Genomic DNA, 18,947 nt, shown 5'->3' on the forward strand with positions numbered 1-18,947 from the left:
TTCAACTTTTCAGAATGGTAACAAAGGGTCCTGCTTAGCTTTGGATAACCTTCCATCTGGAGGGTGTGAGTTGCAGCTTCTTTTAAATTCTTCTTAGCGCAGGCACTGTAAAAAATGTTATACTGATAGAGCGTAACTGAGTTCCATCCATTAAGCCTCTGTTCGTCAAAGATAAGACCCCCAAAGACCCCAACTTTGTTGTTTATTTATAACCAAGAACAATATGTCCTACTTTTTGTGTTTTTTTCCTAATTTCAGGACCTTGATTGTTACCAACCATTTGCTGAAGTGCCCCGAGTTGGTCGAAGCCCTCTATGCCAAACTGAGCGATCCAGAAAGGTAACCCCCAAAACCAGTGTGGGTTTTAGTAGTTAGCATACCATCTAGAGTATCCTGTTCACATGATTTGGGGAAAAAAAAACACGGTGTGGTTTTATAGTTGGCACGGAATCTCTAAATACATGTTTCTGTGTCAGTAATGGTTTTAAATTGGTTGGTTAACATTACAATTCAGCCGCAACTGGCAAGGATTTGGATAGGAGTTGCAGAATCCAGGTTGGCGCCCTCACTTTCTAAAGGGCTGCACAGGCTGGGAATAGAGGAGGAGGAGGAGACTACTTCACGCTTGGGCCCCGGTGGCACGAGAGCCCCGAATGACTGCTGCACGGAGTGACTCAACGTAGCCTCTCCCCTCGTAGCTAGAGCAGGCAGAGCCCCCCCCCCAAACACAGCAAAGCGTGTGTCTGCCAGATCATTTCAGATACCTTCAGCCCTCCAGCCAAATGAAGGGCAAGATGAGCATTTTTTCCCCCTGCCCCACCAGCCATGCCTCCTTGCAAACAAGCCAGCGCATGAAATGAAACGACAGAGGATACGCCGGCCCTTTCTGAGTAGCCGAGTGAAGAAGATTAGAAATCTCAAACGGGATATTTTGGGTAACAGTAATCTACATGATCGTATTTTTTGTCTGACTTATTTTTTGGCAGCCCCATAACACAAACCAGTGTTAATAAAAAGCATGATAGGGATCCTACTCCTTACCCATCAGTATTTCGTAATTATACTTTGAAGGAATTAAACGGAAAGCGTGATTTGTTCAGTAGGAGTGCACAGATTTCAACCAGGATTGGCCCATAACGGGGAAGTGGCGTGCACCGAAACATAAAAGCATCATATCCTAACCTAGGGATTAGCTTCCAACCAGGGTTACCGAAAAGCAGGGTTTGCAAACTGTCCAGATGCTGGTTTCACTTCTAGTTTGTGCCAGTGGTGATATGCAACTTTAACTCTGGTAAAAAAAACACAGGAATCCCAAATGATGACTCTTACTATGTAACACTTTTAAAAATATTAACAATCCGGATACTTAAATTTTAAAAAACCGTATGAAAGCCTATAGCATGTCTTTGTTCCTTGGTCTATGCAGCTATACCGTATGATGCATTGGGGATAACCTGAGCGCAGCTCCGGGTGTGGGGTCTTATCTTTAATCATCCTGCCCTGCTTGGACTAGAAGGCCTGAGCGCTTCCCTGGCCACGTTGCCCTGCCCGTTCAGGATCCCCTTCATCTGAGGCACCCAAGAGGCAGCAGCCAGAAAGCCTCCCTGCCTGCCCAGGGCTCTCCCTGCGGAAGTCAGCCAGGCCCGCTCTGCCTCCTCCGTGGCTGGGGAGGCCATCGGATGAGTCTCCTCTCCCTTGCCTTCCTTTCTGCAGGGAGTGTTGCAACCGCCATCGAGGCCAAGACCGTGTGCAGACCTCCTTACGCCTCTGCTAGATCCGGCCATGGTTAAAGTTTCTGAAGAAGGAATCGGGGCTAATGGCCTGGGCAGACTGGGACCGGCTCTGAGGGGCTCTTAGTGACAAAGCAGGAGGGCCGGGGGCTGGTTCTGCAGCTGGTGCACTCCTGTTGCTTGCAGGGAAAGGGAAAATATTTCCGCAAACAAATCGAAACATAAAAGACGGGATGGAAAATACTACTTTTCCTTTCTTCATGCCAGCACAAACCCAGAAGGGCCTTTGATGGAAGGGTTGGTTCACTTCAGATTTCCCTACTGTGCTCAGTAGGATTGCTCTGTTAAAATATTTATTTTGATTAAAAAAAAAAAGAATCTGTATTCTCTGAATATTGGGAACTTTCTAACCACCGCAGAAATTTCATCAGTTATAAATTAGTGGTAGCCTGTGTCTTTCATGATGAATACTGTAGTCCACAACCGTAATATCTCCTTTAATGGAGTCCTTGATGCTCTCTGGGCTGGCTGGCGGGCTTCGTTACAGACTGGGTGCCCAGGACACAGAATCATAGGGTGGAAAGGGGTCTCGGGGGCCTCCTAGTCCAATCCACTGCCGAGATCCTATACCATTCTGGACAAATGGCTCTCCAATCTCTTCTTGAAAACCTCGAATGATGGAGCACACACAATTTCCGGAGGAAATTTTAATTTTAATTTCATTAAAACGTTTAAAAAACTTGCTCTGCTAATTGCTTTTTTTGTAGACTGGGTAATATTTATACTTGGTTCTGGTCCCAATGACAGTAGCAAACAAGGGCTACCAGTATTATCCAGTTGCTCCATAGCTGCTGTCAAAGGAGGAATATATACGCCAACCTGCCTATTAAAGCTTTTGATAACAGCAGAATAGTTCTTCTTTCATCGCAGAAAAACCTACCGTTTCTGTTCTGAAGAAGGATTATTTCAAAAGTTAACAATTTAACAATATGACTCCTCGAAACTACCAGGCAATGCAATTAGAAATTTTCCTAAAGTTATAATAATATTTTTTAAAAAATATATCTTACCTGACTCCCAACATTATTTTAATACAATAATTATTTTGGATTAGAAATTTTATATTTTTACTCAGTGAGTTTCAAAAACATTAAATTCTCTGATTATTATAAAATTGAACATCGATCCTCCACTTTTCAGATGCTGCCATGGACATCTCCCAGTGCACTTTACAATTTGTTTGTGGGTAGAAAGTTAGGTTGGAAAGAGCAGCTGGAAGGATTGCATATTAAAAATGATATCATATAATAGACACAAATGTTTGAAAGAAGAAGAGGTTTCCTTCTTAAGGTGGGGTGTCTAGACTAAAAGGGACCATAATTTGTTCTTTAGCATATGTAAATTGGAACTGAGGTTGTGTATCACCTCTTAGCTATGCTTAGACTCCTACAGTCTTCTTGTAGCTGCTGATCAGCTCCCAGTTCTACCAGCATCTAGTTTTGTGCTCTTAGTTCTAACTAACCATTTCACTTGGTGGGGGGAATTGTTATTAGGGATTCTTGTCTCTCTTTCCTGGGACTTTAGCATTTAGACTTATGTATCACCCCACAGTGCTTTATAGCACTCTCTGGGCAGTTTAGAAAGTCAGCCTGCTGCCCCCAACCATCTGGGTCCTCATTTTGCCGACCTCAGAAGGACGGACGGACAGCTGAGTCAACCTTGAGCCTGTCAGGATAGAACTCCAGGCTGTGGCCAGAGTCAGCCTGCGATACTGCCTTCTCGCCACCAGGGTTCCTTTCCTGAGAAGGGCTTACTTTTCTGAGGCAAGGCCTTGATGGTAGACAAACGGCTTCCGTTCCAATCCCTGAGACCTATCACGGTTCCACCAGGCGGGCGCCAAACTGGAAGGTCTGCTGCACCCTGGAATCGAGGGTGCTTGAGAGGCGCTGTGCGACTTGCCACACAGGTTAGGGAGGATGTCCTAGGACAGGTCTTAAAACTTGGCCCTTTTATGACTTGTGGACTTCAACTCCCAGAATTCCTCAGCCAGCGTGCCTTGCTGAGGAATTCTGGGAGTTGAAGTCCACAAGTCATAAAAGGGCCAGGTTTGAAGACCCCTGCCCTAGGGGTTGTGCAAGATGTGGGTCTGGGAGGTTGTGAGGAGGGTATGAGAGAGGCACAGTGTGGATTGGGGAGGATGCAAGTGTGTATGTGAGGTACAGCACAGGTCAGGGAGGGTCCGCAAGAAACGTGATGCGACCAGGGAGTGTACGTGGGAGGTATGGTGTGGGCGATGTCCGAAGGTGTGCAGGGAAGTACAGGTGGTTGGTGCAGTGTGAGCATAGAGGGGCCACAGGAAGGATGCACCGGTGGGAGAGATTTAACCCAGTGACCTGTGACGTTTCCTCTTGGCTTCCTCACTGACCTCTGGGGAAAGCCACCAGGGAAGCTTGTGGGTGTGACCCCGTGATCATGAGGCACTTGGCAGCTGATCCTAAGGGCAAATGGATTGCCAAGCACCCGGATCATGATCACATGGCCATGAAGGCGCTGGGATGGCCGGAACTCTGACAACCATTTGTTCAGTACCATTCTCAACTTGGAACGGTCACTGACCGAATGGTCCTAGACTGAGGACTATCCAAATTGACTCTGTACCTCAAGCTCTGTAACTGTGATCAGTAACGCTTCCTTTTTTTCTTCCCCAGGATTTCATTGTTAGAATTAATTCTGTCAGAAATGAAGGAAAATAATGTCCTAATCGGTGAAGAGATGGCCACTTTTCTTGCCGTGTCCTTTGAAGAGAAGTGTCAGTCAGTGCTAAGATTGCTTTCTGACACAAATGGTGACAAGGTAAAATTCTCCACTCTTACATTAAAAGGTGAATTGTAAAATACAGCCTGGAGTTCTGCACTGGGGCACCTGCGCAAATTCTGGCACCGTGACGGGACCACACAGCAGAGGGGCAGCCTTTCAGTCATAGCGTCACACCTGCCATCTTTACAGATTTTGACCCTCACGCCTCCCCCCCTCCCCCCGGGACATACTTCTCGGGCTCAAGGGCTTCCCTGCACACCACACCAGCCAAACTTTGTGGACAAATATTTTGTCAGTCTTCTCTCCCCTTGGAGCTTTCTTCTCTCTTGGAATGTGAAGAGGCTTGACAAACGCCCCTTGCACATATTTACCTACCTACAATGCAGGGCCTAGGCCAGAGTGAGTCTGGTGTCCTTTAGTGAGAGATTTGCCATACCGTCAGTTTGGGGGACAGATTTGCTCAGTAAAACTACCTCATGTCAACTCAAGTGTCAAAGTAATGCACATCAGTTGTAAGGATGTTGGTGTTTACTGCAAGGCATGAGAAATTGCTTTGTTTTGCTTTCTAGCAGGGGGCCTGAAACCAACAAATGCCAAGGAAAAGGTCAGAAGAAGACCCACACTGTGGGGGACAAAGATGGCAGGTGCGACTGCATGATCCAAGGCCTGACGCTTTATTGTCTTATGACTCATAAAAAAGGACAGACGTTCTGGTTGTGGGATCGTGGCTGCCATCTTGACATTCCACCCCAGCCCCCATTGGATAGCACTGCCAGGAAGGCCAAAAGTTGTCACTTCATTTGCTGTCCGTATGCTTAAATGGGTATAATTTAGCAATATTTTAATCAAATCACACACTAGTTGCATAGCCTGTCTTCTTAAGTAAAAAAATGTTGGAATTAACTTTTGGTTAGTTACTAGCTAATCAGTCACAAGCTAATTCTTGAAATCTTTAATAACAAAAGACTTTAATCATTGGATAAAATTGGATAAAAGCTATACTGTAGCATAAGCCTCTGTAAGTTCAGCCTTTATTTTTAAAAACCTTTTTTCCGCAAATGATAATTTGGCAATTGGTAGAATTGGCATATGTTAGTCCAGGTATGAATTTGACAATGCCAAGAGTGAATTAACAGTTGAGTAAATAAATTAGAATTTATCCTGTTTCCGATATTCTAATACTGGATAGACAGAAATATTTTTTTTAAAAAACCCTCTCATTCAGAAATACTCTTTAATGTACCAGTTGAATAGTTATTAGAAGATTAATATTAATATACATTTTGATAGTTCAGCTAACAACTTCAGTTGCGGTCGTAAGTTCCCCCCCCCCCCGTGCCTGTACCTTAAGAGGCAGCTCAGTCAGAAGCGAGGTTTTCCTTATCCTCCTCAAGAAAGTGCTTTTTCACTTGGAACAGAGGTCCGATGACGTCCACTGGAAGGTGGGCTGCCATCCGTAGCAGTCTGTGTCGAATATTAGGAATATTTTTCCTTTAGAATAGGATACGCCGCACTTACTTGCTCAGTAAGGGCTCCTGCTGAATTTAAATGTCAAGCAGGAGTTGAAGTAGATCATTTAATTAGAGTTCTATGTTTTATGATGGAAGTGCATTATCTGATTTCAAACACGTGGCCTCTCCCCCTCCGCAGGAAGCCCTGGTTGCCGCCCGTCTCCTTGATATTCTTTGTGAAGCCACATCAAGTCCTGGAGAACTGCGGCCTTTACAGGCTTGTCCCGGTTTGCTTGAAGTAGCTCTCGGTAAGCGGGGATTTTTTAATGATTTCAAAATAGTGTAATTGAAAGAGAATATCGTTTTTAATTTCGCTGGAAGATAAAGTGGTGCAAGGAGTAAATACAGGTCGTCCTCAACTTAACAACAGTTCATTGAGTGACCAATTGAAGTTACAACGGCACTGAAAAAAAGGTGACTTATGACCGTTGTTTCACACTTATGACCGTTGCAGCATCCCCAACGGTCACGGGATTCACATTCGGATGCTTGGCAACTGGTTCAAACTTGTGACGGTTGCAGTGACCCGAGGTCACGTGATTCCCTTTTGCAACCTGAAGTCAACGGGGGAAGCCAGATTCACTTAACAACCGGGTTACTAACTTAACAACTGCAGTGATTCACTTAACAAACGTGGCAAGAAAAGTCATAAAATGGGGCAAAACTCAAATGTCTCTCTTAGCAATCTAGATTTTGGGCTCAATTGTGGTCGTAAGTTGAGGACCCTCCGTACTGAAGAATAGCAAGGGACATTATTTCTGCCCCTTTGTTTGCAACACTTTTGAGCTGTTCTGCCTAATATCCTCTTTGCGCAGGCCATAAAGTAGCCGGGATCCTTTGCATTTTATGTATCCGGGAGACTTTCTTGCGTAGGAATCTGCTACTTGTGCTTGACAGTAGTGAGAATACAAAAAGCACGAGACAAGAGTCACAGGGAACCAGCGTCCCAGGATCTGCCCGTTTTAGCCTTTCACCAGGCATGCCTGTCTCTTCCCACCCATGCGCGTGTGCGTACCTTCCGCTCCATCTTGACTACTCCTGGGGACGTGGCTGAGGCTGGCCCCTGCAGTTTCCTCGGCTCGACTTCCGACATGTTTTTTGCCCTTGCCTTCTTCCTGGGGCAGGGAGGGACTGGCCCTGAGGCCCTCGGCCGGCTTCGTGCCCAAGGCAGGACTGGAACTCACGTTGAGGAGAACAGCAATACATTTAGATGTTTAAATAATTTGTTGGGTGTATTTTTTTTTTTAATTTCTTACTTTTTGTCTTGCTGTGTATTTTTATGTTGTTGGGTTTTTGTTTTGTTTTTTTTACTTCTGAAATGACACTGGAGAACTTTGCCTCTCCTTTTTGACAAGGCCAGTTGTCGAGTTCAAAATGTGTAACCTCCCTCCGTGATTGAGTCTGCAAGTCACCCCGGAACCCCAGGTTCTTTTCCCCCTCCTCGTTTTACTGAAAGAGACCGTTTCAGTGTTTCTTTGAATTGTAAGTAGAATCAGATTGATTTTCTTCGATGTTACTACCTGCAAAAATTATTTTCTTTGTTTAGGCCTTCTGAAACTTGTACATCTTGCTGGGAAGCAGACCACAAATATCTTCACCGTCACTTACTCAATAGAGCAGGAAGAAATTTCCCATCCAGCTGTGGGCTTTAAATCACACCTGATTCGTCTCATTGGAAATTTATGCTACAGGAATAAGGGCAACCAAGATAAGGTAAGCCAGGCGATAGAAGCACCCGGTGGGGCCAACGACACATAGCTTTGACACCCTTTTGCAAAGAAAGGCCCTGTGTGATGTTCTTCCTCACTCCCATTCAGTCTTCTGCTATAGCCCAGAAGCTGTATGGCCCCTTGAATCCCCAGGAGAAGGACCGTTGCTGTTTAAGGTTCTGGTGGGCTGAACAGCCGCTGTCTGGCTATTGTCCGTAGGCTGAGGAGATGGACTTCTTGATGAACTGCAGCTCAGGGGTTTCACACTGAACGGGAATTTCCTCATAATACAGATACTGGTTGCGGGAGAGGAAGGACTTTCCGTCTTCTTCAGACCTGCTTGAACCTTATTAATTCCTGTTCTTCCCTAACCCCATTTTAAATACTTTGGGGATTACATGCAAAGAAGCCCTTAATGTCCCATTTAGTTTGGCCCCTACATGCCAGCCAACTCACAGAGGTTAGCATGACCTCGCCCTCTCAATGTCGAAAACCATTAGTCATTGTTACGCTTGTTGTTTTAGGTTTCAAAGACAGGCTGCTAAGTAGGCAGTTTGAGGATAAAGACTAATCGGGCATGAATAGTAGCAACTTTGGGCTTGAATATTTTCCCTGGGTCTGAAAAACCTATAAAGAAAAAAAATGAACATCTGTGACTATTCAGAATTCCTTGTCTGAATTTCAGGAGAACCTAGTTAGTTTAAACAGAGGACAGGACCAAATGTACAATACTGCATTTTTCACAAATAGCGTCACTAGCGTCCTCCAGTTTGGACTAGCACATTTAAGTGTGGAAGCAAATACTTTCGGTCTCCCTCAGGATCAAACAGGGGTGATTATGATCCTAGAGTACCTTATTTGCATTTCTTGGTTGCTGCCCGGAGTTTCATAGATAGATGGGCAGCCATATACTGTACATTGGGATGGACGGACGGGTGGATGGGACCAAGTTTACATATCTCACTAAGTCATGGTGTGCTTAAGCATGGTTTTTTAATTTAAGTCACAAGTGTCCTAGTTCTCACAGGGCATAAACCAAGGTTTATGAACCATAGTGGCTATGTTCCCTAGTTATAAGTTAAAAACACTTGAATCATGCTACACTTAGGGGACCATGTATGAATCTGGCAGGCCCTTCTCTATACTTTGCAGCAAATCAAATATTAGAAAAGAAAAATATTTAAGTAGATCAGAAATATTTTGAACTATTTGGTAATTATCCCAAATGGGAACAAAACTAAAAAAAGCCCTATGAGTTTGAGGATACTCTAAATAATTGCTAATAAAGTTTTCATATTTTGTGTCTAAACAGAATGCTCTCATCCCCTATGGATTTTTGTTTTTATTTTGCTGTTTTTGCTTGTTGCTAAGTACTGAGCGATAGCTGGAGGAAGCAGGTATATCTTTAAGCCTTCCTTGCTTTAATTTTGACTGCAGAAAGCACCACAAAATCCCAGGCTGGGTTGCTTCATGTATTATCTTGTTGAGAGAAGAAGCCTGAGGCATATATTCCTCTCTGCCAGGCTACATACTTTGGCTCTTATGCAGATCCTTTGCAGTAACTGTATGATTTTTCTTGGGCACTTGATTCAGAATGGCAAATTATAGCCTTCCACGAAATTAATTAATCTTAGCAATCCAACCTAATAGATACCTACAATTCAACCAAATCATGAAACTGAATTTATTGTCTATAGTCTCCAAGTATTAATTAGATAATATGGTAAAAAAATAAACATTTGTTTTTTTCACTTGCTACATTTTAAAAGATCCGGTTTTGCTTAATGAAACTCATCAGTATGATCAAATATTAGGTGCCCATGAAATGAAATAGGGATTGGATGGTGGCAAAGTCTATGTTATTACATTATAAAAGTTTTCAGGAGCTGTTTTAGTTCATATATGAATATATATTTTGCAACAACCTAAGTACTTTGTGTTACTCTTAATTTTATATACAAATAGATGATAGCTTGTTTGTAGATAAAACATTGCAGCTCGTGTCACAAGGGGTATTGCTCATATCAATTTTAGATCTGTTACATTTTTCTGAAATACCAAATGAATTTGTCATGGTAAATATTTCATTTTAATGAACTCATTAATTAGTTTGCCATTAAATTCTTTATTAATTCTGGGAATCATCATTTTGATCATTCCATTTTCCTTAGTAATAAAAAAAAGTGCTGTGTTTTTTAAGATTCTGCAGGCTCCCCCCCCCTTTCATCTACCCCAGTAGGGGCCACTTGGCAACCCCCTTATTCTGCTGTATCCCCCGTGATGTGGCCGGTGTCCTTTCTCACCCACAAAATGAGAGGGTCTTCAGCCACTCCCGGGTCTTCCACTTTTGAGGGAGGGGTTTCCCTCCCCTGAATCATCATGGCAGCCTGACACCCACTGTAGTTTGGACAATTTTCATAGATTGGATTAATTTCCCTATAAATTCTTTATTTGTTGGAAAAATATTTTTTAAACTTTCATTTTTATTAGACATTTTAAGAACAATGATAAAAATTAATGTAAACTAAAACATAGAAAGGAAGATGGAAGAAAATAAAAAACAAGAGTTCAAGAAAGAAAAAGAAAATTAGAAACAAAAGAAAAAAAGATACAAAGAAGTGATTTCCAGTCTTCTTTACAGCAATTATAAGTACAATTATATATTTATCTCTTTCCCTAAATTTTCATTATAACTCTTCTCTTTCTATATTCTATTCTAATTATAAAAACCATAAATTATAAGCTAATTTTTCTGTGCTTTATGCAAAAGGTTCATAAGAGCTCACCAGCAAACATAGATCTTGTATTTTATCTGATCAAACAAGTCAAATTGTCCATCTCACACCATGTTCTGTCACCTTCACCAACCATTTGTGCATTGGCGGTACTGTGTAATCTTTCCATCTTTGTACGCACAATAATCTTGGTGCAGTTCTATACAAAAACAACATTCCATTATTTTTCCCCCAACTATTTGTCCATCAGTCCCAAGTGGAAGATTTCTTGTCTCAATATTCCTTGGAAAAATTATTGAAGATGTAGCCCATCAGTTCTTCATGGTGGAGTATTGGGGGTGTTGGTATGTATGTTTACTGTTCAGTTGTAAGAGATATTTTGAGGAGTTAGATGGGTTTCTGTGGATTGTTTATGGAAACTGAAATTATAATTGCAATAGGATGCAGGGTGTGTCATTCTGGGAAATTGCCACGACTTGGGAGGTTGTGGTACCCATCTCTGAACCCTGGGAGTTGCAATCTCAGCATGGAGTTCTTAGATATAAGTCATCAGTACGGACCATTTGATCTACCGTTATGTATACCCTTCTGGAGATTATTCCAACTTTCCTCATCTTTACATAGTTACAGCATATTACATTTAATGTTTTTTGAAGACAGAAGTCCAATTCTCCTCAGAAGACTGAACAGTCTTCAAAGTATATGAAAGGTTAATTTTTTTAAAGTTGTCCGGACAATATAATTGTCTGTCCAAAACAGCTATTTGGATTTTGGTGAAGTCACATTCATTATCAGTAGCCACTTCCCTTGAAATTCAAGTAGCATCTTCAGAGACATGATTTTTCCCCCCAGAAGACAATGATCCTGTGTTGATTCTTCTTCGATTCTTCTCTCCACTCATGATTTTAATATTGTTTTTGGATTTCCCAAATCTGCTATTTGGATGACAAAAGTCCTAATGATACCAAGGCAATTACAGCCATGTTTAGGTGGGCCCTGGGCCCAGCCGATGTCATAGATAGAAGCTGGTCTTAGACACAAGATTTATGATGGAAACTCACTGGTTACTTTGGGAAAACCAGTCATTCTCAACCAATTCAACTTTACAGAATTGATATGGCAATAAGCATGGAGAAATGTAGAATTAAAAAATGAATGTGAATATTGCATGGAGGAACCCATCTGGTAGGTACCTGGGAATTTGAATTCAGTAGCGGAAGGCTGCTTATCTCATTAAAATCTTGATTATATAGATAGGAGAAAAATCCAGCTTTGCCATGAGTCTCCTTTGATTTAGCATTCTTACAAAACCAATGCAAGATGATGTTCTATTTAGGGAGATAGTTTAGGTGGGTGATGTGGACTTTAGAAATCAATAGGGTAATGATAGGGTGCTTTGAATCTGTGGTCCTGGGGACCTCTGGGAGGACTCAGTGCAGGTCCCGTCGGAACCCCCTTTCCTACCCCAGCAGACGTCAAGGGAAAGGAGCCTCCGTCCATAAATTTTCAGCAGATTTGCAGGATGTGGTGATTTCTGATAATAGACTTTTTGCCACAAACCACAGTTCCATCTTTTATAAGCCAAAGTGCCTATAGCCCTGGCACTGAGATCTGCATCAGAGAATACACGAGCCTTCTTCCTCTCGACTTACCAGAAAAACCAGATGGAAATTTGCACCTTGCTTTGAGAGAGACCTTTAGCCAACTTTTAAAAATTAACTCCAGCTGTCTCCCTTCCTCTAAGTAGGTGGGGTTATTTGGGGGTTCAGGCTTGTTCACGTGGTGGGCAAAGAAAGACGGCTTGTGCTAATTTATCAGTAGCTGACTTTCACTGCAATAGTCCAAAGACGTTTCTATTGAGATACTTACTGTAACTTTTAAAAATCGTGAGTATGGATGTTCCTCAGCATCCTGAATTTCTCAGTAATCTAAATACCAGAAATAAGACCGTAATTCAGTATCTTTCAGGTAGACGTGGGAAACTGGAGATGGTGCAGGTTTGTGACACGTGCTCCTCTCCTCTCCCTTTTCTCAGAATTGCCTTCTCCCCTGGACATATCACTCACACACACACACACACACACCGTGGAGGGAGCGTCTGAATGCTAGGGGTTGTGCGCCCTGGCCAGCCCCGTGACGGTGCTCACGGGTGCTCCGGTTCTGAACGTTGTGGTAGCTCTCTCTCCTTTGGATGGAAGCCAGGATTAGGGAGGAGTCCGAAGGTGGGACCTGGCGGGTAGATCTCAGGAGGTGGTCGACACAGGCCGGCGGGCTTTGGCGAGGGGGAAATTCTGGAATGATTTGCACTTTTAGGTGTGCTGAGTTTTTTAAAGCCTTTAACTCTCCTTATTTCTTCGGTGTCCTGTCAAAAATTATACCGCCAAAGTTGAGGGATAATTACTGCTTACCTTGTTTCGTAGGCAAAGGAAGCAGACCTTGCTACTAATACATAATTTAGCAATTTTGCAAGGATGGTGGGGGGGGGGCACGTGTGTGCACTTGATGAACATACAGAGATGGATGTGCAGAAGATCCACGTAGGAGGTGACCAGGCTGGGCCCGAGAGGGGGGGGGTCGAAGGCCTCGCCCGCCTTGAGCCCCCCCCCCTTCAGATCCAAGATTCGAGCCCTCCCGGAGTCCCCTTGACTCTCACCTCCTGCCAGTCGTTTGCCCTGGCGGTTGGCACAGGTAGCCCTGTGAGTCACCCCTCGGAGTTGCAACAGCATTGAAGAAACTGATTTATGACCGTTTTTCACACTTACGACTGTTGCAGCACCTCCGTCGTCACGTGATCAAAATTCAGATAGATGCTTGGCAACGGACTCACGTTTATGACGGTCGCAGGAACCCCCAGGGATCACGTGATCCCCTTTTGTGACCTTCTGGCCAGCAGAGTCAATGGGGAAGCCGGATTCACTTAACAACCATGTCACTAACTTAACAACCGCAGCAATTCACTTAACAAATAGGGCAAAACCCACTTAACAAATCTCTCACTTAGCAACATAAATTTTGGAATCCATTGTGGTCGTAACGTGAGGACTACCTGTAGTTCATACTCTTGTGGAGAGCATTAGCACACAATAAACCCTATTTTTTTTTTTACTATTCAAAGTTTTATTCCAACATCTTTGAGCAAAGAAGTATATGGCATTAATTATTATATTGTAATTCAAATGGAAAGTGTGGTAGCTGACAATAATTGTTTCCTTAACGTAAGCACATACAGGGTGACGGTTATACTCCAGGCATTCTTTCAGACTGAAAAACAATCCAATAAAAGTTCAAACAATTAATAAACCCTATTTTCACGTGAACGGCCTGGATTCCTGATTTCCTGCCCTTGATAAGCTAGTCGCCCTGCATACTCGCCCCACGGCACCCGGTTCTGGGAAAGATGGCTCAGCTCTGCTTTTTAGGTGCGGCTTTTTCCCGAAAGGTCCGTGGGCTTCACATCACTTGGCTGCTGCTGGACGCCCTGACTGTCCAACAGGGGTGACCAGCGGGCATATACTGTAAGAATCCGCACTTATTCACCTCCACCGACTTCCACCTCTATAAATGACACTAACTTCTCCATCCCATAATACGTGGGGGGTACTAAAGTTCTGAAGCCAGTAACTGGTCCCTGGCATTAGACTACCAATTAATTTATGTAGAGGTGACTCTGGAAGGGTGAGTCCAGTGCTTAATCAGTTAACTGCTTCTTGATAGGAAAAAAAACACGTGATAATAGGAACCAGAAAATATTACACGGGAGTAGATAAGAGTTGCTTTGGTTTTTAAGCTCTGGGTTACTCAGCTATAACTCGGCGGTGAAGATCAGGAAGTAGCCAGGGGCTTCCCTTTTTGAGTTAAAGCTGATGTTATTTGTAGAGCAGAATACTTCAGTTGTGAAGTGTATCCGATATTTGCAGTACTCCCTTTCCATTGTTGCTGAACATGCTGCCAAAAATTGACTGATTTTTCACGTGTGCCTTCTGGAATGAAAACTGTCAGAATCAGTAATTACTTTGTCACAGTAAGAGTTTTTATGCTGAGCGCTAGCATGCCTGGACATACCCAAACATTTAATACGAATATATGACTATTCTTTACTTTTGTGGAGCAGGAGGAGAGTTACTTTAGCTCGTGAATTGTGATGTAATTGTACTCAGTTGCAAATTAGGTTTTAGTTCCAACAAAGATCATTTTGGTTCCAGGAACCTTGTTAGACCGGAACTTAATCATTTACACAACAAAGAATAATTAACATCTTATGATTAATGCAAAATCGGTTATATAAAATGGGCAATGTATTTCCATTTTTATACTTAATAATATAGTTAAAAGTAAGTTCTGAAAGAAGTTGTAGTAAAATTGTTATTTGAGTTATTCAAGAAATGCAACTGCGGAAAGACTATATCCGTACCTTGGGGGCAAAATGTGCTGTGATGTTGTGAAGTGAATATTAATCTGAAAGGCAACAAGAAAGGCATTGAAATATATTTAATATATTTCCTCTGGGGGTGTTCAGCCAAATAGTCTACTGAATCCATAATGTAACGTTTCTGAATCTTGGCAAATTTAAATTGTGTGGATCTCATCTACCAGAATTCTAACAGGGAACGAACTGTTCGTGACAGCGCTCCTAACTCCAAATCCCATCACCACTGTCCCAAGGCAGACCCCCCCCCCCCATAAGATCTACTGTGTGACCCTCCCACTGTGAGGCAGGCCTTCAGTCCCCTGGACCAGGACCATTCTGGACTTGGACATCCAGACTGTCCCTCACTCTGGATCAGGGAAAGCAGGACCAGAGGCCTGGGGGATTCCGCTGCCAAATCAGCCACAGAGTCACCAGCCCAGGCAGGGAAGCTGCTGTGTACTAAGAGTAGAATGGAATGGACTGGGAGGAGGAAGAGGGAGTAGAGTAGAGTAGAGTAGAACACAACACAACACAAAAGAACACAACAGAATACTATAGAATAGAACATAGAACATAGAACATAGAATAGAATAGAATACTTTATTTAGCCAATTGTGATTAGACACACAAGGATTCTGTCCATGGTGCAGAAGCTCTCAAAGAAAAAAAAGGCAGGTAAACAAGTAACAATCCCATCTGATCCTTTATAGCCCTACTTCACAAACAGGGTTTATATCTATTTACTTGGGGAAAGTGCCCTTAGATGCACTGAAGCCACAGAGTCTTCTAGATGACAATTCCATGCTGATCCTCCACTCTCTGAAGTCTCAGTTGATGCCATACCCCAAACCCCTGGGAACTCCCCTCTCAGTGCCCAACCAGATAATACACACCATACTCTCACCCGCTATTACAGACTGGCACATCATTCGTCATCATCAGTTGTCAAAACCCAGAGTCTTTGAAGCCCCCAATGACCAGCTCATTGAGCAGAGGTAATTAGAGGGCACCGCTAATACCAAACACTGGGTCGCTTTCCTCCAAAGGGCTACATTTGTTCATTTTAGCCAAGGCAATCGATATCATAGGTTGCAACCTCAGTTTTTAAGCATTGATTGAGGTCTTTCAAGCTACTCCCAAATCAAGCAAATGGTATGGTACAGCTCAGGACGTGAAACTTGCCTATGTGATTGAATACCTAGACCAGGTTGGTTTTTTTTTAGAGAATCAGCGTTTGCCTTAAGAAACTCCACCATGATTCCACCGTTCATCTAGAGAAGTTCTGTTGAGAAGGCTGCCCCATTGGGTGGTTGATGGTGTTGGGCAAGAGGTCACCCCATCTTGGTAATAGCCATTCTGGAGCAGTCCTCTCCTGGGCTTCTTTTCTTTAGCAATAGCACTTAGACTTATATACTGCTTCATAGTGCCCTCTCTAAGCGGTTTACAGAGTAAGCATCTTGCCTCCCCCCAACAATCTGGGTCCTTATTTTATCAACCTCGGAAGGATGGAAGGCTGAGTCCACCTTGAGCAGGTCAGGATCGAACTGCTGGCAGTGGGCAGAGTCAGACTGCAATATGGCATTCTGGCCACCGGGGCTCTTAGGAAGGCCCCGAAGATGGCTTTATTCCCGCAGGTCTTTGATCTACGATGTGGCTGTTGGACACCATTGCGTATTTTATGATTGCATCCATCATTACGTTATAGTATGTTTTTCTTTTGTAGTTTTGGCTGCTGCTCATTGCCCATGGTCTTAGTGAATAGGAACATATAAATATTGTACATCAATTAAAATGGTATTAAACATGCCTTTTTTCACCTAGGTGTATGAGTTAAATGGCATCCCATTGATCCTGGATAACTGCAGCATTGATAACAATAATCCTTGTATCCTTTTTATTAGTATCATGATTTTAAACTAAATATATATTCCTTGGCGGGGCTCAGATTTGTATGTCAGTTCTTTGGGAATAATACAGAATTGTTCTGTTGCCTTGAAAAGGGTCGTAAAATACCATTCTCAAGAAAAATCAACGGAAAGGCATGGGAGGAGAAAGGTATGTATGTTATTGCCTTATTTGTAAAAGTAATAAAGGTGGGACACGAACAAATAAAATATTTTGATTTACTCTTGATTCTTTTTCTTTTCATAGTTGACAGTAACTCAAGACTATTCCATTTTCTGTCAGCATTGAAGCTGCTTAGAGATGGATTGTACTATTTCTTTCAGAATTTTTTCCCCCATCTTTATTTTTCTTTACCAACAAGAAACGGTACATTTTTAATACAAAGTATTAATTTTTCATTTTGCTTTTTATTCTGGGTTACAATTTCTTTACAGTAAAAGAAGGTGCTGGAAAATTGCAAGATATAAGATTTCACACAATCTCTTGCAAGTATCTTGAAGAAAAGTTAAAAATAAATTTTCTCCCTGCCTATAATCTACTTGACTTAGTTGTGAATCTCTTATGCTAAGATGGCCTTGCCTCTTTTGATGGGTAACGATCAAAGAGAGAAACTATATCTTTTTGGACAGCTTTTAAAGAAAAGAGTTTGGTTGTAGCTCATTATATCTTGTTCTCTAACTTTCTGAATATCCCAGATTCATTGTTGTCACATTAAATTAGGATTAGTAATCATACCTAACCAAACTTGGTCATTGTAGATTTTTTTGCATCAGCTAACTTCAGATCAGTCATCTGAACCAAACAAATAGGTTAGTATGCATACTTTATTACATTTGAGTAGTGGAATATATATTTAATATAAACATCTGGTATTCTTTGCTTTAAAAAAAAGAAAGATTTTTGTTGATCAGAGTAAGAGGCCTTGAATGGAAAGTTCCACAGGAACATGCATGATTTTTAAAGTGTTTATGATAAATGTGCAAAGTCTCCAGAAGAGACTAGGAAAAATAAATCCTGACAGCTAATGAGCATGTGGTCCTTTGGATCCGAGTGGGGTTGGATCCTCCAATGGGATTTTCCCATGTATTTTACCAGGAATCGTAGATAGGGCAGCCTAGAAAAGTCAATGCCCTCCTAACCATACTCAAGCACTCCGAGTTTGTTGGCGATGTCCATTTTGTTCTCCGAGTTCATGGTGACCTAACCCTAAGTGGAATTTTCCTCCAATGAGATTTTCCCATGAATTTTACCAGGAAACATAGATAGGGCAGCCAAGAAAAGTCAGTGCCCTCCTAACCATACCCAAGCACTCCGAATTTGTTGGCGATGTCCATTTTGCTCTAGGAGTTCATGGTGACCTAACCCTAACCCTAAGGTGATCTAATTCCTGAGAACTGTGGAAAATCTCTCCTGGATCCTGATTTCACAGCTTCTTGGGCTGAAGGTACCTTTTAATATACCCTCAAACAGCCAGATGGGTGGAGGTGGGGGGCCCTTAGTGAATACCAGGGAGATACAGAAAGACTTATCTCTAAGCTTCATGACTTCTTATTAAATGAGAACTAACTGGTGCCTCCTTGATGGTAGTTTGAAAGCATTTTGTGTTAAAAAAATAAATAAAATACTAATACAAGTTAATTCATTTTAATTTTACTGGATTCAACTTTTATCCAGAAAATGGAAGAATGAAGTGTGTATGTGGTAAGATAAACTGTACTAGATCTGGAGTAAGTTCCATTTAGCTTCATGCATGGTTGTGTTAGAAACCACTTCGGTGTCATGAAGTCATTTGTGTGGTGATTTCACGGTGCACAGGCCATCATTCCTGGCCTGTATTCTGTTCCCTTACTGGCCAACAAGGTCCCATCTTCCACTGATCTTTCCAACCCAGTAGCCTTGAGCCATTTATCGCCCCCAAACATGATCTGGGGATTTAGAGGTTTATTTTTTAACAACTGTTTTATATTCTCTTGACAGTAAAATTGGGGGGAGTGCCGCCTTGGATATGAAGGAAGGGAGCGATAGCTAGCAGGCAGCCATGAATAACCTCAATGAATTTGTCTAATCCTCTTTTAAAGCTCTCTCGGTTGGTGGTCATCCCTCCATTGTTTGGTGATGTGTTAATTATGGAC

At 42.4% G+C, this 18,947-nt stretch overlaps 1 protein-coding gene across 1 annotated transcript in view; it reads left to right on the top strand.

The window, feature by feature from the left end:
* ATXN10 (ataxin 10) overlaps positions 1–18,947 on the top strand; it is a 44,445-nt gene that overhangs the window by 14,349 nt on the left and 11,149 nt on the right. The window contains exons 6-10 of the mRNA XM_015815464.1: positions 259–339; positions 4,439–4,583; positions 6,198–6,306; positions 7,605–7,771; positions 16,732–16,795. Of these exons, the coding sequence (XP_015670950.1) occupies positions 259–339; positions 4,439–4,583; positions 6,198–6,306; positions 7,605–7,771; positions 16,732–16,795 (566 nt within the window). The remainder of the gene's footprint in view (positions 1–258; positions 340–4,438; positions 4,584–6,197; positions 6,307–7,604; positions 7,772–16,731; positions 16,796–18,947) is intronic.

The sequence above is a fragment of the Protobothrops mucrosquamatus genome, unplaced genomic scaffold (genome assembly GCF_001527695.2).
Source record: "Protobothrops mucrosquamatus isolate PMUCROS unplaced genomic scaffold, P.Mucros_1.0 scaffold343, whole genome shotgun sequence".
NCBI lineage: Eukaryota > Metazoa > Chordata > Lepidosauria > Squamata > Viperidae > Protobothrops > Protobothrops mucrosquamatus.